Source organism: Phalaenopsis equestris, unplaced genomic scaffold, assembly GCF_001263595.1.
Source record: "Phalaenopsis equestris unplaced genomic scaffold, ASM126359v1 Scaffold000036, whole genome shotgun sequence".
NCBI classification, from domain to species: domain Eukaryota; kingdom Viridiplantae; phylum Streptophyta; class Magnoliopsida; order Asparagales; family Orchidaceae; genus Phalaenopsis; species Phalaenopsis equestris.
In genome coordinates this window covers 417,203-444,292 of record NW_018164478.1, presented here as the reverse complement: position 1 = coordinate 444,292, position 27,090 = coordinate 417,203, and the positions used below count along the sequence as shown (strand labels likewise).

General features: G+C 36.7%; 1 protein-coding gene across 2 annotated transcripts in view; it reads left to right on the top strand.

Annotated features, from left to right (window-relative positions):
• Positions 1 to 27,090, top strand: part of LOC110018923 (probable RNA-dependent RNA polymerase 5) — a gene marked incomplete at its 5' end in the record, with an annotated part of 126,057 nt that overhangs the window by 74,720 nt on the left and 24,247 nt on the right. For both annotated transcript variants that reach the window (XR_002293409.1, XM_020716400.1), the window contains 4 exon segments: positions 15,069 to 15,175; positions 25,868 to 26,016; positions 26,260 to 26,482; positions 26,631 to 26,856. Coding sequence is in view for 1 of the 2 variants with exons in the window: in XM_020716400.1 (XP_020572059.1) it covers positions 15,069 to 15,175; positions 25,868 to 26,016; positions 26,260 to 26,482; positions 26,631 to 26,856 (705 nt within the window).

The following is a 27,090-nucleotide window of genomic DNA, read 5'->3' as shown; positions in this document are numbered from 1 at the left end:
TTTTTGTACATCTATTACAACTCTTCCTATTGCAAGAAAAGGTCTACCCAAAATAATGGGATATTCTTTATCTTCCTCCATATCTAATACAATAAAGTCCATAGGAAAGATAAATTTATACACTTTAACAAGCACATCTTCTATAACTCCTTTTTGATAAGTAATAGATCGACTAGTTAACTGAAGAGTTACAGTAGTGGGAGAAATATCAGCTAAACCTAACCTTTTAAATATAGATAGAGGCATCACATTAATGCTCGATCCTAAATCACATAAAGTTTTTCCACATAACCTTTTTCCAATTACACAAGGAATTGTAAAAGTACAATGATCTTTAAGTTTTCGTAGAAAATTTTTCTGAAGTATAGCGCTGCACTCCTCACTTAGTGCAATTGTCTTGTAATCCCCAAATTTCCTAATCTTGTTTAATATCTCCTTCATAAATTTTGTATAACTTGACATCTGTTTCAAAGCTTTAGCGAGATGAATATTTATCGTAATCTTCTTAAGTACGTCCATGAACTTTGAAATTTTTTTATCCAACTCATGCTGTCTAAATCTTTGAGGAAATGGAGATGGTGGTCTTTTTAAATTGATTTTAGTAGGAGATATTAATATTTCCAGATCTTTAGAAACATGTTCTTCAGGTCTTTTAGTTTCCTTTGTTTCTCTCACAACATTTTTCTCTTTTCTAACCACATCCTCTATCTGTCTTTCACTTTTTAGTTGGACAACTTCTACTTGTTCATTAGTGTTCTCTTTAGGGTTGATCTCAATGTTGCTAGGAAGTGTTCCTTGGGGTCTATTGCTTCCTTGGGGTCTATTGCTAAGTGAATTAGCAATTTGTTCCAGTTGATTCTCTATGTTTCTAATCGCAGCAATTTGACTTTGCAAATGGTTTTCCATTTGCAATACTTCTTCCATAGACATCTTATTCTCAAATTGTTGATCATTGTTAGAGTCCGGTGGATATGAAGATCTATAGTTTGTGTTCCCCTGATTATTCCAACTTCCATTAGAATTTGCATGATTATTTTCCCATTTTTGGTTTCCACCGTCAGTAGTATGATTCCAGTTAAAATTATGATGGTTCTCCCAACCTGGGTTGTAAAAGTTAGAATATGGGTTGTTTATGGTATTTAAAGTCTCATATGATAAGTTCGAATTAATCATATGCCCTAATGAACTTTCCTCACTTACTGGAGTAAATTGAGTTTGGTTCATTCCAAATTGGTCCAACTTTTTTGATATTGCGGCAACTTGAGATGCAAGATTTGTAATCACATCTGAATCATGAACACTGGCTGTTTTTTCAGAATTTACCCTTGTAGAGGGCCATTGAAATTCGTTTGCAGACATATTTTCAATTAACGCATACGCTTCATCAAATGGTTTTGGCATTAATGATCCACCAGCAGCAGCATCAATTATAAACCTAAGGGATTCTACTAACCCATTATAAAAAGTTTGAATGATTAACCAATCAGGTAGAGCATGATGTAGACACTTTATTAGGAGTTCCTTAAATCTTTCCCAGGCTTCGTATATTGATTCCCCTTCATACTGACAAAATGAGATAATATCTATTCTAAGTTTAGTAGTCCGTGAAGGTAGAAAATACTTAGTTAAGAATTTCTGAGTTAACTCCTCTCAATTTTTAATAGAGTCAGGTGCTAATGAGTATAACCACATTTTAGTCTTATCCCTTAGTGAGAAAGGAAAAAGCCTTAGTCTGACAGCATCGTCTGACATACCGTTATAACGAAATATAGCACAAAGTTCTATAAAATCTGATAAGTGTAAATAGGGATCCTCCAAAATAGTTCCTCCAAACTGATTGTTCTGCACCAGTTGGATAATCTCATGATTTATTTCAAACAAGTCAGCTTGGTTATGTCTATAAATTATAGGGTTACAAAATGAAAGTGAACACCCCCATCCATATTAATAAGGGATTCATTTCTTGAATAAGGGTTATGTGATTATTGTTTTGTACTTTGCTTTGTTCTCTTGGTTCTCCTCCCTCTCCTTTTCGTGATATATTCCTTAGGTATTTGTCTCAAATAATTTTGGATTTAACATCCTAGATGGTGTGGTGAATGTGCAATCATAACATCAACAAAAAGAGAAGCACTGTGATCACAACGAGATGAGATCTTCCGTACATAAAACGTGGAAGAAACAAGGGAAGTGGTGGAAGAGCTCGTGCAAGGGGGAATACAAGAAATGAGGGCCCAAATAATGGACTAAGTGTCGGGCTAGATTGTTGAAGTCATAAGAGTCCTTATCGCTCTGAGGGAGAGTCAGCCTCCAAGGAAGCAGCATCAGCACCTGACAACTACTTTATATATGCAAGAATTTATGAACACACATTTATATATTTATAATGATTTTGTAAAGTCACAATTTCAAACACAAGTATACGTATCGCTCAAGTAATACAGGGCTCTAGTGGAGTCTTGTTTATCGATCCTACAGGAAAGCGAGGTAAGAGGTCCTTAGTCAAATTCTAATCTACTAATATTTGTCCTTAGTTTGGAAGTACGATTTAAGAAGTTTTACTAATATATACTCTTAAATGTAAGTCTTAAGTTTAACACAACTAATAACTACTCCAAAATGCAAATATTAATTCTAAAGATAACCCTTTTTGGATGAATTGATTTGGAGAATTTTGAGATATTAAAAACAACTATTCTTATGTAATGAATTGGATAATGTAAAGGAATGAGATGAATTAAATATTGTATGTACCAAATAGGAGCAATAATATTCTTTACACTTTGGTCCAGGCATAAAGAACATTGACTAATCATATAATTGTTTATTGAATCTGTGATTAGGCTAGGAGGATATCGGCTCTCACTTCAGAGCTCCCACGTTCCCCTTGTCTGAGGGCTAACATCTCTGCTTTAGTACTCAAACAATAGGACCAAATTAAGGATTTTAGTCTGTCACTCTAAAATCTCCAATTTTACACCCATTAAAGTATATTTCCCTATTTATTTTCATTCAACTCCCACGAACTTAACCATTCATGGAATCTGAATGTGGTTCTACTTTGTTGAGAATTACACAGCCTTCTCGGGTTTTAATGCAATTACAACGAATTTTAACATTACAACAGACTTTTATTGTAATGTAAATAAAGTGCAAGTAAAAACAATCACATTGATAATTAAATCCGCTCCTAACATGTGTCAAAAATCCTAAACATGAATTCTACTCATTACAAAAGAAAAGTAAAATAAAAACAACGACATAATCTTCTCATGTCATTATTTCTCAACAAGAAGAGAGTAAGAGAAACCCATCACAAAGCACGAAGAAAACATAACGGAAACTTCATTTAACCACAACAAATCCACTAGATAAGTATTTCCTTTAAAAGAAAGAAGAAAATCTCTCCCATAAAGTCTCCCGCCGATCCATGAAATACTAGAACATCTCCTTACAAATTCTCTCATAATCCCCTCTCCAATCTCTCCAAAAGGGTAGAAATCTACATTTCTACTCCTATTCTAAGAAACTTAAACTTTCTCCACACTTTTCCTAACATTTCTCTCACAAAAATCCCCCTTTTTCTAACCCAAATTCGTTCTTTTAAAGTGTAGGGACGAAGTTTGAAGAGTTGCCACAAGCACCCTTCCAAAAAGAGTCCAAATACATTGAATTTCAGTCCATAACAGCCAAAAGTCGGTTCATAGTCGTCCCGGGCGCTGTTGGCAGGCTCGAGGGCGCTGTCGGCGAGTTTTTCTGTCATTTTTTGGTCTTCTCGGGTAAATCTCGCCGTCAGCTCGCGCCGTCAGCTCCGTTTTGGCGCCGTCGGCGGGCAGACTGCGCAGCTCTACCATTTCGCTCCGTTTGGCTCCGTTTTAGCTCCGTTTCGCCCCATTTCGGTTGCGTTATGCTCCTAACAGATAGCCAGATAGCCATATAAAATAAGCATAAAAACAACATTTCTTTAAAGTGTAATCTCATTCAAAAATATGCAAGAAGTGTAAAATAGATTAAGCATCGAAAGATTTGTCGAAAGGTGATAGAGCAAAATTTCATTTCTTGCTCGTTTTTGCTCCAAATTGCACTTTTTTTATTTCTTTTTGCTCCAATGACCATAATTCATCATACCTGCAACAAAACATCAAAAATATCCCTCTTTAAAGTGCAATATCATCTAAATCAGTGTAAAATAGGTATGAAAATCTTAACATATTTTTCTTTAGTGACCGCTCTATGTACCTTGTTATACTGTTTCTTCTACTATACCTGCTGCTTTCATGTATGGCATGTACACAGTTTCTTTTATTGTGATTTCTACTGTTTGTCCTGTACTGCACATTTTATATTGTATAGCCTTAAGCATGCCTCCTTTCCATATAGGATGTTTAGAGGATTATTACCATAGGGTCGTTTGATTTGACATCATAACAGGACACCCTAGAAAACTTAAACTCGTCACGACAAGAAGCTTGGAGCTAATGCGGTGGGCAGCACGATCATCTCCAACTGCAGAACATGTCTTCCCAGCTAAACCATTCCTTTCCCAGGAATTAAAATAACAATCCATAGGATTTTGAGGTTGTTCGCCTAGTGCAACATAAATCCTCAGCCTTTTCGTTTGGTATTCGTATGGCTCTGCTGTACGATCTAATACGATCTAAACGATCTAAACCCTAACTCGTTTTAGGATTCTGAAGTTGTCGTTCGTTACGACCTAAATCCTCACATCTTTCAGGTTATTTGTGTGATCGTTTCACACGAATGTAGGCCCTAATTAGATAAAACTGACAGGATAAAACACTTGAATAATTTTCCCCGAAACTGAAGCCAAATCATAGGGTAGACTAGGAAGTCACCGAAGATCTCCTCTGGATCTGTGGCATCCCTTAGTTCCTTTTCCTTCAGATTCTGTAATAAATGTTTCAAGTTTGAACCATTCCCTCTTGCACATCTCTTTGTCTGATTTCGTTGAAAAAGTCCTATCCTTTTGAAGTCCCTGAAGGTAATTTTTCCTAATTTTTATCGAGAGTATTCTTAAATGATTTCGGTCATTTAAGATGTAATTAACTATAGGGCTTGCCCTTATAAGAAGCTTTTCCGAACTCAGCTTAAAATAAACCTGATTTAATTTTTTATATTAAATAGGGAAATTTGTCGGCAAATAAAACGGTTTCGCAGACCAAACGGACGTCATATATATCTTAGTTTATTTGATCGAGCCTCATCCTCAAGTCTTGTGTTTATTCTTCGGGATAGATACAGAGTTTGAGTTAAATCGCTCTTTCATTTAAACTATGAAAAATATGGGGTCAGTTTGATTTTCATATTTGATTTTAAACTTAAATCTAAATGTAAATCAAAACGTCCTTCCGAGGCGGGCGGCGAGATTTCAATTCCGGTGACCGACGCTTCTTAGGAGGCGGGCGACGAGATTTCAATTCCGGTGACCGACGCTTCTTAGGGACAACTCCCCCAAACCACCCACTTTTTCCTCGCCAACTGTGTTCTTCCTCGTATAAGATTTACTTATTAATATTTGGCAGATTTATGTAAAAAAATGGCTATACAGAGAGGTATCAAAGACCTCTCGATCTGCAAAAGGATTCCTGTTCCAGGCTATTACAATAATCAAAAGAAGTATGGATTACGGAAGTCCAGAAACTACAAAGGGAAGCTGCATGACACACATGTTCGTGCATAAAGAATAAAAATAGGCTAAGGTCTGCAAAGTGTCATTGCTACATTTGTGGAGAAGAAGGTCATTTTGTAAAGGAATGCAGAAATAAAAGAGGTAATATGGCACGAGCAGCCATATTAAGCAACCTTGACCTACTAGCTGACTATGATGTGCTGCCAGTTGATCTTGATGAAGATTCATTCGACGCAATCTGTAGCATATCAGAAGGGGAGGGTGTAAATATCTTCGCGCATGTAAAGTATGCATTGGATAATCTTCCCCCCGAAGATTACATTTTCAAGATGAAAGAAAGGAGTTGATGATACGGGATAAACAACTCAGAATCGATGAAGACAAAGAAGAGTGAGAAAACGAAGACGAAGCGCCTACAGCAAATAAACCAGGAGAATACTCTAGAGCAAAGGTTCTCAATGAATACCCAAAGGAGCAGTCTCAAGCCACTTCGAAGAAATATCTGAACTTGCTCTTCTGCCTGGTAATTGAATTTAAGATACCAGAAATGGAAATGTTTAGTCTGAAAGCTATTGTAGATATTGGAGCTACCTCTTGTTGTGCAAGTCTTAAAGATGTTCCGGCCAAGGCAATTGAAGAACTAAGTTATCAAGTCTCCTTTAGCGGGGTCAATTCCAAGACTAACACCAACCGCAAAATCAAGGCAGGTTCGATGATAATAAGTGAACATAGTTTCAGAATCCCTTTAATCTATTATCTTGACATGGATGCAAAGGATGGTATCCAAATGTTTCTCGGATGTAATTTTATCCGTAGCCTGAATGGTGGTATGCGCATAGAAGGTAATACTGTTACATTCTACAAAGAAATCACGCAAATAAGCACAACAACTGAAATCGAAGCCGCGACAAAATAAATAACCAAATTGGAAATAAATTATGAATTTTATGTAGAGTTGTAGCCTGAATGGGCATATTCAAACAGAATACAAGAAAGTTCATTCTTAAAGAAATTCAAGCTGTTGTTTCAACGATTACAAGAGCAAGGATTCATAGGAGAGGATCCTATGAAACATTAGGGTAAGAATCAAGTTCTCTGTAAACTTGAAATTATTAATCCCGACCCCACTATACAGGTTAAACCGCTCAAGCACGTGACTCCTATGATGCAAGAATAGTTTAAGAGACAAATAGAGAATTTACTGGCTTTAAAGGTAATCAGACCAAGCAAAAGCCGTCATAGAACTATGGCTATGATGGTGAATTCAGACACTTCGATTAATCCAGTCACAGGAAAAGAAGTTAAAGGCAAATACCGTATGATATTCAATTACTATTCGCTTAATGATAACACTTACAAGGATCAATACTCGTTGCTTGGAATAAATGCGCTACTCAAGAAAATAGGTAATAGTAAAATCTGCTCAAAATTTGATTTAAAAAGCGGTTTCATCAGGTTGTGATGCATCCTGATTCGGTGAAATGGACCGCATTTGTGGTTCCAACTGGTTTATATGAATGACTCATGATGTCATTCAGACTGAAGATTGCTCTTGTAATTTTTCAACGAAAAATGGACAACTGCTTTGGAAGGTATTCAAAATTTATGGTTGTTTATATTGATGATGTTCTTATTTTCAGTAATAATGAATATGAACATAAAGAACTTCTGAAGCAGTTCTTAAGTGTTGTGGAAATGGAAGGATTAGTGCTTTCTGCAACAAAGATGAAAGTTGGAGTCCGACAGATAGAATTTCTAGCCGCTGTGATAGGAGATTCTAAGATAAAACTTCAATCACATATTATTAAAAAGTTTGCGGATTTCTCTGAAGAAAAACTTAAAGAGAAGCAAGGAATGTGTTCCTGGTTAGAGGAATGGACGCAAGAGGAAGCAGAAAGAATACTAAAGGAAAAAAGATCTATTACGAAATTGAACTAGATTTTTTCTGCAATGCGGCCAAAAACTAAAGAAAAGGAATTTTTCCTGGCAACAGGACCAGACTTCTCAGCAATGCGACCGAAAGAAGCCTGCGGCCTACATTGAGAATTACTTTGGGAGACATTTAACCACCCGATCTCTCTGGATGCACATACAAAACTTAGAGGAGCAGCACGAAGGATAGAGGAGGAACAAGTTGGAAGACTTCTGGACGAGCTTAGAATACCACGTATAATATACGAAAATAAATCCCGCTACTGTAGAAGTATGTCTACAAGTGATAATGCTTGGGCAGATGTTTCTTATTACGTATACCGTATGGAGGAACAACTTAATAATTTAATGGACATCATCATGGACGTCACGAATAAAGGGTTAAATAACTCTGTGTAATGGAGCATATGACGGGCCCATAACCTACTAATTTTTATGCGTGTCTATCTGTAAGGCTGAGGAAATCTTTCTTTTCAGCCACGTTATTGCTTAATGATGGGTTCATAATCCACTAAGTTTTATGTGTGTTTATTTGTAAGGATGAATGAGTCTTTCTTTTTAGTCACATTATTACTTACTTTTCGAGTCTGTGAGCTGGTTTCTGGTTTTACCAGCCACTGGTTTTGTTTCTGCATGCTGGTTTTTTGTTTTGCTTAGCCTATATATGTGTGTTCTAAAGATGTTGCAGACACACCGAAAATCCTCCGATAGTCTACTTCTTCATTTAAAGTCTCTTTGTAAGAATCTCTTTGTTTTAATAAAATTTTGTTTCTTATATTGTTCTTTCCGGCAAAAGATCTTTGTGACCTCGAGTTGAAACAAAGAGATTCTTGCATAGATTTTTTAAATGAAGAAGAATCAAAATTTTATATTTGCAGATATAGAGGAATGAACGCAAGAGGAAGCAAAAAAGAATACTAAAGGAAAAGAGATCTATTGCGAAATTGAACCAGATTTTTCTGCAATGCGGCCAAAAACTGAAGGAAATGAATTTTTCCTGGCAATAGGGCCAGACTTCTCAGCAATGCGACCAAAAAAAGCCTGCGACCTACATTGGGAATTACTTTGGGAGACCTTCAACCACCCGATCACTCTGGATGCACATACAAAGCTTAGAGGAGTAGCACGAAGGATAGAGGAGGAACAAGTAGGAAGACTTCTGGACGAGCTTAGAATACTACGCCCCTCTCCCCCCAGGAGGTTTGGATAGGTTCAACACATACTGGATACTGACAACAGGTTATTCTTGAGAAACACCCCCACTACTGCTCCCACTGTTGCATGTTTGGGCATGATTCGACACTTTGCTTTCACCTGCACCCTTGAACTAAGGAAAAATCCTGCGGGTCGTTTGTCCTCTGCTGAGATTAAATCTGTCCATAGAACACCTCTTGCGATTGAACAAAATGTCCCTTGCTTGGAGGAAAACAGTGTTGTTCATCACGATGTTATTGCACACGAGGACCCTCTGAATAATGAGCGGTCTGAAGATAATGTAGAACGGGTTTTTGTTATACACAATCCACATCTCCCCACAACATCTCAAAATTTTCCAGCTTTAACTTCGGGCACAAAGTTTTTAGCTGAGCTGGAAAATGAATTACAGGGGGAACCTCTCCCCCTATTATTTTCATCATTGCTTTTGATTATTTATATAGATTGCTTAATCATTTTCAATTGCTATACCCTCATACACAATTTGCTCATAAGGCTAAAACTGTGGTCTCTCACCGTGCATATGCTGATGATGTTATTATTTTTGCAATTGTCCAAATTTGCAATCAAAAAATTAATGAAACTCTTAAATGTTTTCCAGAATTGCTCTGGACTGGTTTTTAACCGTGACAAATGTCAGATGTATTTTGGCAAGCATGTTAAACAGTATATTGCCCATTGGGGGGTTTCTTTCACTGGTTATCATCATGCCTCTCCCTTTAAAGTATCTTGGGGTTAATTTGATTTGGGTAAGGAAAAGACAGATTCGTATGGATGATGTCATTGAAAAAATTAAGTATAAAATTAATGATTGGAGAAATGTTTTCCTTTCTACTAGGTGTAGGATTATTTTGCTTTTTAGTGTGTTTCAAAGTATTCCTCTTTATGCATTATAGGTGTTCAGTCCAAAGAAAAGTGCCATTAAAGTTATGGAGAGGCTTTTTAATAAAGTCCTTGGGTTGGGAGTGGTGCTAAGAAGATTTAGGTCTCTTGGCACAAGTTATGTAAGCCTAAAGAAGCTGGGGGTTTTGGTTTTAAAGTTTTGCAACATACGGTTGAAGTTAATCTTTGCAAACTTTGGTTGAAATTTAGAGAGGGCTCATCTCTATGGGTCTCTTTTATGCATAAAAAATATTGTGGCATTTCCTACCCTTCCCAGGTTTTGTGGAAGGTAGGTGATTCTCGGATCTTGAAGGCTATTTTAATGTCAGATCCATTGCTAGAAATTTTATGTTTTGTGATATTGACGCTGAAAACATCTCCTTCTGGAATGATAATTGGGGATTGCCTTCCCTTTCTGAGCACACTCATCCTTCCCATACCAATAACTTTCTTGTTTTTGACCTCTTTTCTCAAGGTAGATGGGATTTCACTAAACTTTGCTTTATTGTGTGGGAGTTGAATGCATATAACTACTATTCACACTACCCCTTTCCGCAGGGATTACTCTGTGTGGAAGAAGACTTCTTCTCAGTCAGTTTGTAAGTTGATATATCACTTTAAACCCTCATCCTGATTGGTTTTGGGGAAAATGGATTTGGCATAAACTCTTCACTCCCTCTATTTCTTTTTTTCTCTGGCGCTATTTCTCCTCCTTACTGCCTCTTGATGACATTCTGAAACTGAAAGACCTTAGATTGACATCAAGATGTGCTATGTACAAAGTCTCGGAGGAAGGTTCGAGACATATTTTTTGAGTATGCTTTTTTTTTAGATGTCTGAAACATTTTGGGTTTACACTTTGGTATCCTCTGGACTCATAGGGGCATTTTAAGTACTTATTTGTGGGAGTGGAAGGCTTATGATGATAATGAGGGAGGTTTTTCCCTTCTTTTGCTTGTCCTTTGGTTTATTTGGGCTACTAGAAACAACCATAAATACAACTCCCCTTCTCCAACTGCCACTATTACTGTTTCTTATGTGTTGGCCTATTACACTAAGGCCCTCAGGGCCTTTACCAACATTGTCCCTATCGGTTTAAAAGCTAGGCCCCCTCGGTTAATCAGGTGGGCATGCCCTGCTCCTGGTTGGGTGAATGTTAATGTTGATGGCAGCTGGAATGCGATTTCTGTTGCTGTTGGGGGCATTTTTAGAATTCTGAGGGGCTTTTTATTTGCTATTTTACATCACCTGTTGCAGCAGATAATCCCTTAGCTATGGAGTGCTGAGGGTATATCTTGCCTTAACGGTGGCAAATGCTTTCAATTTTTATACTATTGCGGTGGAAACTGATTCAAAACTTCTTTATGAGATGTTATTTGGTGTCTCTTCACCTCTCTGGGATATTATTTGCACTCTCAAACGTATTCATGCTTTAATTACTGATAGCCACCTGAATGTTAGTTGGAGTTTCATACATAGGGTGGGTAACTCCCCTGCCGACTGGTTAGCCAGGCAAGTAGGGGATGTGTGCACTTTTGGCTTATCCCCCCTACTCCCCTTAGACGTTTAATTACTGGGGACTCCTTGAATGTCTTATGTTAGAATTTGGCACATACTTGGTGCATGGCTCTTTGGCTGGGTCCTCTGTTTCTTTTCTGCTGTTTATCTTGCACCTTCCCTCTTTGCTACTCTTTTTGTTTTCTGGTAGGTTCGGACCACACTCTTTTTTGGATATCATTATAATGATCTTCTGGACTCTCTGCTTTGCTAGATCTCTGTTTTGCTGTACTTGCCCTGTTTAGATTTCTTGCCAGTGGATCACCTTCCCTGTTAGCAAAGTCGTTTGCTTGGAGCAACCTTTTATCTATTTTGATGGCTTCCATAGCCTTAGAGAGCTTTTTGATGCCAATCTTTTAGTTCTTAATTTTTTACCTGTTTTTATTTCCACACTTACACAGGTATACTTGTTTTGAGTTTTGTTTTTTGGCTTGGGTATACTTGTAATTTTTGGGTTTTGTTTTGGTGTGGGTGGTACTGTGGGAGGAGGAACCCCTACGGGTGAGTTGAATATATTATTTTGGATTTTTAGATGGGGATCCTTCTCCCCTCCCTTATTTTGTACATTTTCTTAATATTAGCACGTAGAGAGCCACCGTTGCTTTCTAAGGCCAAATATTGCTAAATAACAGCCACCTACTATCCCTGTTGAGAATATGCAACCCGATCCTCTTCCCAACACCGCAGTTCCTGAAGAAGAACAACATACTAGAGCTACAGATCCAGTTGTGCTTATACAGCCCATTGTTATTGAAGAAAACTCACTCACATGCCAAGACACACGAGAGTGCTCCTTTGATCACATAATAGATCAGCCGGTCAACATGTAGTTGCTTTCAATGTCCAACAATTTGCACATCTCTAACACACTGTAGACCAAGGTTAGGTGAGTCAATCTTCGGAAGAGAAATGACAGGTCTATTCTAGGAGGAAAAAGAAGAATGGAGGCCGACTCCAGCTCAGGAATATATTGGATGATACATTGGTTACCACTGACAATGACAATCATCTTACCAACTTATTAGCTTGCTCCTTTCCTAGAACCAGAGGTAGAGACAAAACCAAATTGGGTTGCTCTCTAGCCACCTGATACTATGTATTTCTGCATTTTTAGGGTTTTTCTTTATGTCTCTAATGTACTTTTCAGTATTTGTGGAACCCCTTATTCTAGTTTTGGAACCCCTTGTGGTTTTGTTGTGAGCAGGGTGCCATGTTTGGGCTCTCCATCACATTGTATTTGTATCTTTATTTCTAGTTAATACATTATATTAACCTTTTTGTTCTTTCCATCTCGGCTTTCAAATCTATCTGTCTATCTCTCTCTCTCTATCAATATATCTATCTATCTATTAAATTAAAGTTTACTCTTATTGAAAAATTTCAGTGGGGGCATCCACCTATGGAAGTTATCAGAAAAAGTTTTGGTGATCTCAAATTAGCAGGAAAGTGGAAAGTGGGGCTTATAGATGTGAGACATGTATTGATTCAATTAATCGTGGCTGAAGACTACACTCGGGTTTTCTCACACTCGGTGTTTCTCGAAAAAATATCTCAGCATTGCTGGTAAATCAATGAAGCTACTCAGCTGGTCTCCTGATTTTGACCCTAATTATGAACCTCCTACTGTACCGGTATGGTTCAGTCTATCAGGTCTCAAGCTGCACTTTTTTTATCATCAGGTTCTTTACTCTATTGAAACTATACTTGGGGACCCTATGAAGCTAGATCTAACGACTTTCCACCTAATAGACATTCTGTGACCAGAATACTTGTGGAAAGATATATTACTTTACCTGATGTTACTGAGGTCTGGTTGGGCACAACTCATAATGGATATTGGCAAAAAATCGTCATGGAGCATAGACTGTTTTACTATTCTCATTGTAAGATGTTTGGGCATACAGTTGATAAATGTCATAAGTTTCATCCTAATTTGAAATCTAAAGATTAAGTGAATAAAGATGGATCTAATCCCACTACTCTGGACATATTTGTTTCATCTTGAGAGAAAACTATCACAGGAGAGGTTTTGGATATCGCTAAAGATCAGTCACCTACCATCCCTGCTGAGAAGGTGCAAGCCGATCTTTTACCCAACTTAGCAGTTCTTGATGAAGAACATCATACTATTACTGATCCAAACGTGTTTATACCACTCACTGTTATTGAAGAAGACTTACTTACATGCTAAGACACACGAGAGTGCTTCTTTGATTCAATCAAAGATCAGCTGGTACAACAAGCGGTTACTTCTAATGTTCAACATCCTACATATGTCCAACACACTTTAGACCAGTCCACTGATCAGACGAGTCAATCTTGAGATGAAGAATGACAGGTCTATTCCAGGAGGAAGAATAAGACTAGAGGCCGACTCGAGCTTGGAAACTTATTGGATGATACTTTGGTCACTACTGGAAATGACACTCATCTTACCAATTTATTATCTGGCTCCTTTGCTAGAACTAGAGATAGAGACAAAGGAAAATTGGGCCGCTCTCTAGCTATCTGATACTACGTTTTTTTTTGGCATTTTTTGTTTTTTTATTTAGGTCTCTTGTATTTTCTTTTATTTTCTTTTTGTTTTTTTATTTAGGTCTCTTGTATTTTCTTATATTTTCTTTTATTTTCTTTTATTTTCTTTTTTTTTTTGGAACCTTTTGTATGTGATGGTTATCGTGGGTGAAGGGTGTCATGCTTTTGCCCTTCCACACAAAGATTAAAAAATAACGTCGGCGGCGGCGATCTGCTCTGCTAGGTTTTCGCCCGATGGCAAAATCCTGGTTTGATTCGGCCTTCAATCCACCCTCTCTTGTGCTCGACGACGAAGTTCTTGTATTCGACGACGACTACGAAGGACTTTGCGCTCGTCAATCTCGTTCGCAATCGTCCTCTTCTCTTTTGCTCCCAACGACAAAGGGACTCGGCATCTCTCTGCTGTGGTTTCATTTCTGTCGAGCTGCGGTTAGTAGGATTACTGCGGTTTCGTCTTCCTGCTGCGATGTCGCCTCAGCTGCGGTTTGTCTGTTGAGCCACTACTTCATTTTATATATATTGATATTAGTTAGCCATATGGGGAAAAAATTTTCCCCAAAAGTTCAAAATAATTAAAGTGCTCCAGTTTAAATCAAATTCTTTGAATAATCTAATATTTTTAAGATATTGAAATCGCTAAAATGATCAAATCACTATCATCTAATCAATTCAGTGTGTAACTTAATTTATATATCATGTACTTCTACTTATTTTATTATAATCATAATTATTTTATATAACGTTTTCCTTTTACTGACATGAAGATTGAAAAACTCTCAAATCTCTGATCAAGTTAACAGATAATCAAATGGCTCGATTCGAGATCAGGTTAAAAAACTTTAAGCAGATCTTGCAGGCAATGTCAGATAAGGTTTACAAAAAGCTATATGAGATAACTTAGCGTTTGTTTTTTCCATGCTTTGGGCTTTTTCCTGTTGCTTTTTATATCCATCTCATGAATGCAATTCTAGCGAAGTAGTGTTTCATGCATGGGGATTTATTACTGTGATATTTCAAGGTCAAGGAATCTCCACTTAATTCACTTATAATATTTCTCATGAGCTCTCTAATGTTACTATTTCTTGCTACACTTGGTGTCTAAAACATCATTCAAAAGTGCTTACAAAATGCTTCAGTTGCAACTAGAGTGCAACTCTAATCAAAATCTTGATACAATGGATGTATAGAAATGGCTGGTTTCCTCACACCGTGCATATTTTTTCTTGTTTTAGAATACGTATTATATTATCTAAGTTGCACTGAAAGCTTGCTTATTGTTTAAAATTGATATTTGTAGTTGCGTTCCAGAACTATTCAGATACGGCCTTCCATGATAAAAGTTAAAGCAGATCCAGATGCTATAGCTAGTCAGTCCTTCAACTCCTTTGAGATTGTTGGCACAAGGTAAGCTTACGGATCAAATTGCAGAACACAGTAGCTGTTGAATTTCAATAGCATATGTCTAAATTGTGAATAGAAGTTTTGTGACTTCCTAACTTTTTATTAAACAACCATTGCATATTTTTCACCTTTCATATTATTGAAACAAAAGCGGCTTTTTGGCATGCAAAAACTATAACTGTATAGTTTGCTTGAATGGTGTGTGACGTCAACTCCCTCAGGTTCCCTTTGCTGGGCATTATTTGTGGCGTTGATATACTTGGTCCTTTTTTTTTAAACTATGTTGGCGACCTCCTATTATTTTCGTATAAAGGTAGAATAGATATGAAATTGTTTTTTATTTTAATACATGTGGTACATTCTCCACTGTCGGATTAGATCTGGGTTTTCTTGTCTGTAAATTCATGTTAGTGGACAAAAGAAATTTCATGGAGTTATATGAAAACTCAAGAAGAGAGGAAAATAATTCAAGAACAGAGAAACGATCAATGCTTTTTTTTAAGCCTGAATACAGATACATTATTCATACTTATTTACATTACAACTCGTCTACATATATAAGCATATTAATGAAATAATTGTAAATTACATATCAGAATAGAAAGTTAAATACACATAAATTTTGCAAGACTTAAATGCAACTGATTCGAAACGAAAGCCTGGCCTAACTTTAGATGATATCTCTATCAATCTGGAGTAAAAGAAATTGAGCAGAATTAAGACATTAAATTTCTTATTTTAATTGCACAAATTCTTTCCTTTTAGTTGGATATTTAGTTTAGGAATATGCATTATTAAGCTACCTAAAATAGATTGTATATTTTATTATGTTCCTAAAATAGATTGTATAGACTGTTATTTATTGGAATGAAAGCAAAGGAAAAAGTCATTCAACCTATTTACTTAAAACATTCACATGGTATAAGAGCCACGTCGAATTGTTCTGATCTGAATCTTCGATATCTTCAGAGATAGTCTTTGAAATTGTTCTTCCATTTTCGACTCAGAGCTAATTCATCTTTGCCGACACCATTGACTACTTCAACTGCAAATCGCCGAAGAGTCTAGTTCGTTCGCTCGTCTGCTTCGCCGACATCCTTGCCTGGACTGCTCGTCGCTTCGACGTCTTCCTCTTCTTATTTGGTTCGACTGATTGACATCTTCTTTTGGACCTCTCGCTCCATCTATGCATGGACTTCTCGCTTCGTTTGCTCGTCTGGTTTGCTTGATCGGGTTGTTCGCTTCTCTAGATTGCTTCGTCTGCTTCATCTGTTTCCTATGTTTATCTGTTCATCTATTCGTCTGCTTTGTTTCCTCCTTGTAGGTAGGACTCAACATGATTCGATCTCTCTTGCCCAAATAGCGCAAGATCATGTTCCCACTGAAATAGCACATGATCCTTCTCTGTTCACGCCAAACAACCTGCTTACTCAAGCCCTTGAAAATTTTTATTCTACGTACACCGCTACAGTCACTCGTCGATAATTTTATTTAGAATATCTTCAGAAATTTCAGCTAACAGATTCATCGGAAAGAATTATACCGCATGGGAATTTCAGCTCAAGATGTTTTTGAAAGGGAAGGAGCTTTGGGGTCATATTGATGGGTCTTGTCCAACACCTACAGAGCCGCAAGATCTTGGTTAATGGGCGGCAAAGGATGTTCGGATTTTTTCTTAGATTTTGGGATATATTGATACTCGTATGATGAACAATTTACGATCGTTTGGGACGGGTAAAGAAATGTGAGAATACTTGAAACACGTCTATAATCAAAATAACACTGCAAGATGCTTTCAATTGGAACTTGATATGTGTAATTATAGTCAAGGCAATCTCTCAGTTGATCAATATCATTCTGACTTTTTAAATTTATGGAGCGAATATTCTGATATTACCTGTCAATCAGGAAGGACGTAAATCTGACAGCTACATTAGGATTTTTCTATAATTAAGAGCTTCCTTATTTAAATTATTTTCATTGTCTTTATTCTGATTTATTTCCCTTTTAGTGAATATTTAGATTATGATTATGTATTATTAAGTTTCTTAAAATAGATTATGCACTTTATTATATACCTAAAATAGATTGTAAGGTTATTATTTGATGGAATGAAAGTAAAGGGAAAAGGCATCGAGCCTATTCGGAATTCAGCCTATTTTTCTCAAAACTTTGACTTGGTATCAAAGCCATGTTGTCAGCACTAGCATATCGTTTGTCAGCATCTTCGACTGCTTCCAAGATCCTCGCCTGCTCACCGGTAGCGCTCGTTCGTGTCCTTTGAGTTCCGCGGCATCTTCGTCCGCCTTTGTCTTCTTAGTTTGCGACATCTTCGATCCACAGTGAAGTTGAAGGAAACCCGCCGCTCCTCTGCCCTAGCCTTGATCTTCTCATCGCCTTTACCTTATTTGTGATCTTCTCGTCTGCTCTGCCCTAACGTGATCCTCCCGGATTATCGGTGGTCCTCTTTGTCGCGATTAAACTTCGCCTCTTGAGCCGTACAATCTATTGCTGCAGCACTTCCCTAGTCAGAACTCATCTTACCGCGCCACTTCTCCACTTCGTCGCATCGTTTCTGCCCTAACTGCGACTCTCCTCGTCAACCTACGTTCTCCTCGTCAAGGGACATAGCCACGATCTCCTCTCCTCCCTTTGGCTTTTCTCGTCAACCTGCGATCTCCTCGTCAAGGGGCATAGCCGCGTTCTCCTCTCCTCTCTGCGTCTCTGCCCTATCTGCGACTCACCTCGTCAGCAGTCGTCTCTGCCCTAGCTACGGCTCTCCTCTCTCATGCCGGCCTTAGAGCTTTGGTCCTCTCCTACCCGAAATCATTGAGGAAGGTACGAAATATGTTTAAGCAGCTGCTGATATTCACAAGAGGCATACTCATTTTATGAAATTGCAAGGAGCTCAGCAACGCCATCAGGGGATCTCCTATCATGCTTTCCTTTTAAGCTTTTTGCCACCACGAGTTGCGGCGTTGGTCTGGTTTTTTCTTCTTGCTCTCTGCTCTTTCCTTGAAGCACACGGTGGAAAAGAAGAAATATGTCTTGAATAATTTCAGACTTGATCGATAGATAGATAGATGTCGCAGGTCTGCTCGCCAAGAGATGGAACTAATTCTGAAGTACAAAATCCATTCATTGTGGAATACAAGGATTCTTGGGTTGAAAAGGGATGTTAGGTTGTACTATTATTAGTTCGATTCAGATCTTCTTCGCTAGACATCACTGCTTTTGTGGCATCTTCGATTGTTTCTTACTCCTCGCTTTGTCCACTTTGGCTTCAGCTTTGGCACTCTTTCATGCATCGATGGCTTCGGCTTTGGCAAACCATAGATCTTAGACTTCAGCATTTTCAGCTTCGACACTCAGGTTTTGGCTCTCTCAGGCTTCAGCATTCTCGGCTTTGGCACCTTCGGCTTCGACACTCACGGCTTAAGGGTTTTTGGTCCCGACAATGTTATCAGTATCCTGTTGGCAAATTGATGCTTCATGATCAATTAACATCAATTTGAGGGGGATGTCAAATAGGAATGACGAAAATCAGACAACTACATTCGAAGTTTTCTATAATTAGGAGCTTCCTTATTTAAATTATTTTTATTGTCTTTATTCTAATTTATTTCCCTTTTTGCTGACTATTTAGATTAAAATATGTATTATTAAGTTACCTAAAATAGAGTATGCATTTTATTTTGTACCTAAAATAGATTGTAAGATTATTATTTAATGGAATGAAAACAATGGTAAATGGCGTCGAGCCTATTCAGAATTCAGCCTATTTTTCTCAAAACTTTGTCATTATCTATGTTAAGGTATCAAAGGAGAACTTAGCTATTATTCATCCTATTCATGAAGTGAGTCGCCAGGATCAGTTTTTTATGAAGCTCTGACCTGAATTTGAAACTGCTTGGGCTAGGTTGTTCAATAGAGATCCGGTTCCTTGTTTAGATCTATATGTTTCAGTGAATTACTGCGCGAAGAACAAAGATTGACGACACAAGCCGTTATCAGTGCAATTGGTGAATCATCAGAAATAGTCAATGTTGCATATGCTGGAAAGGAAACAAGGCGGTGTTATAGCTGCAAAGAATTTATTCATATTGCTCTACATTGTAGTAATAAATTCTACAATTATTGCAAGAAAACAGACATATTATTAAGGAGTGGCGGCCCTGCACGTCCTCAAAATCACAAACCACAAGCCGTTCATGCTTGGGTATCCGAATCTCACAATCTTGCTTTGACATCCACAATTGTCGACAAAATCCAATCTGTTTTCACACCAAAAATGGTTCAACAGATGATTGTATGTGCCTTTTCTGCTCTTGGCCTTCAAGGAAAGGTAAGACTATTACTTCTATTCCTTCTTCTTGGTTTGTTGATTCTGGCGTCACAAATCATGTGACTGACACATTTGATTTATTACATAATCAACGCCCGTATATTGATACTCAACATATTCAGGTTGATAATGAAAATAATATTTTGATTACGACAGTTGGTGATATTAGCTCATCTTTTCGATATTTTTTTATTTCTCCTAAATTATTTACGAACTTAATATCTGTTGGTCAAATGATGGATAATAACTATATCGTACACTCTTCTCGTGATGGTTGTATCGTACAGGATCAGTTGTCGGGGAAAGTGATTGCAAAGGGGCCTAAAATGGGCAGATTATTTCCCTTACATCTTTCCATCCCTCAGATTTTGGCATTATCTTCTGCAGTTGAAAATAAAGTCGGTATCTGGCATAGAAGATTAGGCATCCAAATAATATTGTTTTGAATCATTTATTACAAAATGATGTTTTTAGTCATATAGAAAAAGCTTACTAGTTGACTATTCTTCTTGTAAACATCGCAAAATTATGACATTGTCTTTTCCTATTTTGGCAGTTGTGTCAATAAATGTCTTAACATTATTCATAGTGATGTTTTAGGAATTACACCGGTTATTTCACATGCTCAGTATAAATATTGTGACATTTATTAACAATTACAGCCGATTCACATAGATTTATTTTTTGTATTCCAAAGCAGAAGTGTTTACCATGTTTCAAACCTTTGTGACTTATATTGACACTCAGTTCTCCACTTGTATTAAAATCTTACGGACTGATAATAGTGTGATTACATGTCTCATGAATTTCAAACATTTTTTCATAACAAGGGCATTGTCTCAGAACATTCATGTCCTTATACACCTCAGCAGAATGGACTTGCAGAACGAAAAAATTGTCATTTGTTGGATATGGTACGCACATAGCTGGTTCAGCTAAATTGTAGGCAGAAACTTTATCTAATGCGGTCCATCTGATTAATCGCTTACCGTCTCAACAATTGAAGCTTTATTCTCCTTACTATTGATTTTTTTGTGAACATCCTAATTATCACATGCTACACACTTTTTGATACGTGTTTTGTTCCTTTTCCTGCCCATGAAGGACATAGGTTAAGAGCGCAGTCAATTTGATGTACCTTTATGGGTTATAACCATAATCATAAAGGTTTTGTATGTTATGATTCAATTAATAATTGATGGCGTATCTCTCAGCATGTGATTTTCTTTGAACATGAATAATATTTTTAACATCATCTTTCGACATCTGTCACTGTTAGACTTCCTCACTTTGATGATTGTTCTTTTGATAAACGATTCAAGCATGACATTGTCTACACACGACGCCTGACCCCTTCATCTCCAATCTTTTTCAACCCTGCTCCTGAAAATGCTCCAATGATTCTTCGACGATCAACTCGACACATTCGTCCTTCGAATATATATGGTTATTAACATATTTTGCAAATTTAACTAATACTACTATTCCTACATTTTATTTTCAGGCTGAAAAATAGAATTGTTGGATAAAAGCTATGCAAGAGGAACTCCAGGCACTTCAAGATAATCACACTTGAGAAATTGTTTCATTTCCTACAGGAGTTAAATCCATTTGCTGTAAATGGGTTTATTATCTTAAGCTTCTATCTGATGTCTCCCTTGTCAATTATAAGACAAGATTAGTAGTTATGGGCAATCGGCAGGAATATGAGATTGATTATAAAGATACTTTTGCACCTATGGCTAAAATGATGACTGTCCGACTTATTCTATCTATTATTGTATCTAAAAGCTAGACCTTACGATAGATGGATGTTACGAATGCTTATTTGCATGGGGACCTCATAAAGGATATCTATATGACTCCTCTCCAGGCTTGTTTTCTACGCCCTCACAGGATGTTTGCTCAAACGATCTCTATAAAGTTTGAAACAAGCTCCACGGGCCTGGTTTGTAAAGTTTCGCAATACTCTTCTTAGCATATCTTTTATTCAAAGTCAGTATAATTTTTCATTATTTCTTTGCAAGACTGATAAGAGAATTACGCTGTTATTAGCCTATGTTGATTATATTGTCATCACAGAATCTGATACTCAATTGATGTCTCAATTACAGAAGTGTCTTCAGGGTTCTTTTCATATGATAAATTAGAGATCTTTAACTTACTTCTTAGGTCTTGATGTTCACTTTTCTCCCGTTGGTTTTGTCCTTACGAGCATAACTATACTAAGAAACTCATTGCTTTGGCTGGGCTCCAAGATGGTTGTTTTGTTGATACTCCTTTGGGTGTGAATGTTAAATATCAACAAAATGATGATGACTTTCTTTCTGGTCAATTAGCTAACCATCTTACGTCCTGATATTGCATTTGATGTGCAACAAGTTAGTCAATTTATGCAGACAACGACACATCTTCATTTAACTGCAGTTCAACATCTTGTTAGGTATTTGAAAGGTACTTTGCATCGTGGCTTGTTCTTTTCAGTGGAGTCTCCTATTCGCTTAACAACCTATAGTGATATTGATTGGGTTGGTTCTGATACACGTCGATGATTGAAGGAGTAGATTGTCAGCTTGGTGGTTTATTTTTTATGTCGAATTGTCTGTAGGGACTTTGTGAGAATATCTGCTATTTGATCTTCAATCATGATGTGTTGTAGAGTTATGATTTTGAATTTGAGATTATCCCTTTTGAAGTGATACTCCACCTCTACGTGCTTTGTGCGAGCGTGAAACACCCAGTTATGAGCTAGAGCAATGGACAATTTGTTGTCATTGTACATCATTGTTGGAGCTGTTATCTTCCTAGTAAGCTCATGGAGCAACCTTAGCCAGAGAATCTCGTTTGTTGTAGTTGAGAGTGCTTGGTATTTTGCATTCATGGAGGAACTGGCGATGGTTGGTTGTTTCTTAGATGACAATGAGATTCAATTAGGCCCAAGATAAATATAGAAATTTATAGTTGATTTCTTTCATCATTGTCGCTGGCTCAATCTGCATCTGCATATGCTTGTAATTGTAGTGACCCATATGTGATAGGTAAACTATAGTGGAGTGTACCTTTGAGTTATCTTAGAAGTTTTTTAAGCAGTTGACAATGCATCGTATTGGGCGTGTGCATATAATGACTTAGTAGATCAACTATAAATGTGATATCAGGTCTAGTGACAGAGATATTGGAGTGAGGCTATAGTGTTGAGGATCTGTAATGGATGTTGGCTTGATTGTTTGTTTGTGTGGGTGTGAAGGCAGTGGTTGAGCACATGTTTGGACTGTAGCATGGCTGCTCGTGTGAGAAGTTCAGTGTTATAAGTGGTTTAGCTTAGAAAATAGCTTGTGCTTTTTTTTTCTATTTGCAATCCAATGAGATGATTAATTTTTCGACGTTTTAAATTGAATTGCTTGCCTAGTGTGTTAATTAAAGAAGTGATTGCTGCATTTGAATATTTTGCTGTAAGAATGGCATCTACATAAACTAGCAAATAAGTTCTGATAGCGTTATGATGATATGTAAGCAAGGATGGGTCAGTATTTCGAGTTGATATCGTTGTGTGTATAAAAAAGTTGCAGAAAGAAAGTATCTTTGCTGAGGAGCCAGTTTTATATCATATATTGTTTTATGTAATTTGCACGCATAATGGCAAATGGGACGCAATGGAGAAAAAGGATTCATGTAGCCGACCCCAAGTAGTGGGATTAAAGCTTTGTTATTGTTGTTGTTGTGATGGTGATATTGACAATCTGCGAAGCATGGGGGCTGAGACATATATACATTGTCTTCAAGTTTTCCATATAGAAATGCATTTGAGATGTCAAGTTGTTGTATTTCCTATTTTTTTTGTTGTGGCTAGAATAATAAGCATACAAATCGTGAGAAATTTAACAACTAGACTAAATGTTTCTTTATAGTTTATTCCTTACTGTTGCTTAATTCCCTAGGATAAAAGTCCGGTTCATATCTTTCTATTGATCCATCAACATATAATGTTATTCTAAAAGTCCATTTACATCTCTATATGTCTTTGTGGAAGTTGTGGTATTGTGTAAAAGATTAAAGACCTTTGTAGGCTTGAGGTTTCCTGTTTTATAACGTTTGATAATACGGTGAAGTTTTTGTTGTGGGTGTGGTGGTGATACAGGAGGAAGGAGTATTTCAAATGATGTTCAGGTTTGGATATTTGTCTAAGGTATGTGATGCTGTGTTTTAGTGTTATTATGTGTGTGAGCATGTATCACTGGTTGGTGATCATTTACATTGGAAATGTTGGGTATGTAAGTAGCGAAATATTTGTTTTGCTATGTATGTGATGATGAGATGACAGTTGAGGTAGGTATTAACAGTGAGGGTGGTGGCTGTGAAGTATCTGTCTTGGCAGGCATGAGAGATGTGGAAGATCTATAAGGGAAGCTTTGCTCAATGAAAGCTACATGTCTAGATATAATAACTTGCTTTGTTGAATGTCAAAACAGTTATAACTTTTGTGCTAGTGACTATATCCCAGAAGAATACATAGAGGTGCTTTGGGACTGAATTTATTGTGGGTGTGGTGTTGGTGTCATGACCTGGCCCGTGGCTTGGAATTAACCAAGGCGGGTACATACGTTCAGACGGTGGAAATTACAATTTTCTATATTCATCTTCTAAAACTAAAATTTTATAAATGAAAGAGCCCCTAAAAAAGTAAATCAAAGCAGTACGGTTAAGTTTACCTCATTGTTGGTTGCCCGTGTCTGCTATAAACATTTCTTCTTCTATTGCTCATCTTTTAATTACTTAATTAAACTTGAAATATTAGTTTAAAATAGAAATAACCTAAAAAACTAATGAATACTCGTACTTTTAAATTATAGTATTATAATGAAAGCAGAATAATATGCATGTCAGTTAAAGTTTTTGTAAATCAATCTAACAGTATTTGAAGGTTTGTATTATCTAATATGATCATTCAATGTAATTCTAAACATTCACTGTCTTGTCAGCCATGTCATACACCAGAGTTAATTTTTGTGATGCAACCATTTAACTTGTTAAAGAGTGGACTCATGCACCTCCAGTTAGGTGTTGAACTCTAAGGCTGGGATCCATCCGATCGTGGGGCAAATGGGAATGAAAAAATTTGACGCTTGGATTTTGCAGCACGTTTGTGCCTTACTAGAGATGAACCAAATTAGTTTCTGTTGCAAACAAGCCCTTTTGTAGTTTACCTGTACCTTAGGAATTTATTTTCTCAGGTTTTCACTTTTTCTTTATCTTGCGTGTATACTTTTCTTTTTATCTCTGGCAATTATTGTTATTTGCCCTTGCTGCACTAAAATTTTCTCATTATAATATTTTTCCTTGGAAAGAAGTTGGTGGGATCTAACCCTTAGTTGTCAACACCTTTTGATTATTTACTGTATGGCTAATCTAAATTTCTTAAAATCGCTATCCTATAATATTTGTTGGGGAGTGTGGGGACTTTTTCTTCAATGGAAGCGCTGGACTCTTAAAATGCTTAATTTACTTGGCTTAGCCCAATGCTCCCATTCTATCAAAGTTTGTATTTTATGCCTCACGCAACCATAGTAGCTGAGCAGATAAGTTTGCTTTTTATGAAAGCACTTGTTCTACTCATTACAGTTTGTGAGGCTAGCATTACAGTTATCATTGTTCAAAAATTTGTTCTGAAGAGGCTTGAGCCAATCAACAAAAGCGTGGGCAAAAATAATTTTTTTTAGGATAATCTTAATTTAAAATTTGATTGTATGTATTATCATGCATTTAGCTTCTTGTTCATCCAAATACTTGAACATCATTTCTTAATTAGAAACTATTCCCGTACGTATCTCAATATATCATTTAACTAACTTAACTTACTTTTTCTTCCATTGACAAAAGTTGCAAATGATTTGACTAAATCCTTCGTTTCTTATGTGTATGATATTAACATTCATGCTAGCTTGATAAATTTTATGGTTATATATGCTAAACCATAATGAAAAATAAACAAAATGTATTTTGGATTTTCAGATAAATGTTTTCAAAATGATTAACTGACTGAGTAACTCTAATGACATCTTGCTACTTCTGTAATATTTCATGAAACATCAACATGCTTGGCAAATTTATTTTCAATTATACAACGTTAAAGGATTGTATGACAGGAGGTTACCAAGCATATCACCCTGCTTCATTTTCTATCCTGCTTCTTCAATTCAGTTAGCCTTGTGTGGTCTATTTGCTGAAGAGACTATTCTTTTTAATTTACTTGACGTGATTCTATACAATAATGTATTAAAGCTAACAATGTGAATGTTCATTTACTGCACATATCTCCAGTTTATATTGTCATTTTACATTGTAATTTTCAGTAATCCACCAAAGAAGACATGCTTATCACGGTCTTTAGTTGCTTTGCTTCACTATGGCGGTGTGCCAAAGGAATTCTTTTTGGAACTTATGAGGCGTGCAATTGAAGATCTTCGAAATGCTAGATATAACAAAAGATCTGCGTTGAGAGGTACACTGTGCTACTTATGATGTGCACACAATTGCTATCTTCTTACTGATTATCTTACTTAAGTCTCTAAGTATGGAATGTATTAATTATTCTAATGCACAAGCCTTTACAATCTTTTCTGCAGTATTCATTAATTTTTTCTATGGAAACTGGATTAATAACCTTCATCATATGACAGTATGCTCTAGTCAGGAAGCTTATTTTCTCAAAGCTAATTTGTTTAATATGTTGGCCATTTTACAGTTGCTCTGAGATATGGTGAAATGGATGAATTTCTTGTTTCAAGAATGATACTTTGTGGAGTACCACTTGATGAGCCTTACTTATTTTCTCGATTACTAGTTTTAATGAAAGAGGAGAGGAAGGGCCTCATTCAAGGAAAACTTCCTGTGGATGATTGCTACTATTTGATGGGGACGGCAGATCCAACTGGAACACTCGAGCATGATGAAGTTTGCGTCATACTGTATGCTTTATCAAATGGCTGTAGTTTTCTATTTAGAAACTTTCAGGAATATTTTTTCCCCTGGTTTCATTGCAAGTTTTATTAGTCATTCATACAGTTTAAGGGATTCAATTGTAACCATTATATACTTTTTCTTAATCAAATTTAGTGACAATGGTCAAGTTTCTGGAGATGTTCTTGTTTACAAGCATCCTGGTCTACATTTTGGCGACATTCATAGGCTAACTGCAACGTATATTAAGGACTTGGAGGACGTTGTTGGGAATTCTAAGTATGCTATTTTCTTTCCTGTTAAAGGTCCTCGATCTTTGACAGATGAAATTGCCAATAGTGATCTTGACGGTGATATGTACTGGGTCTGTAGGAATCCACAGGTTTGCCTTTTTTCCGGTTTTGTAAATATGCCTTATTTTTTGTATGTACCATAATTTCTTTGCCTTTATTTTAGCTTGGAAGTAATGGTGGGCTAAAATCACGGAAACAATCTCTCTAATAATCATTGATAATTCTAAACTTCACATTTGCTAGATCCTCGTGGTTAGTTTGATTGTCTAAAATTTTGTTAAATATCAATTGCCTTGTGCATTCATAAAGAAATTATCTACATT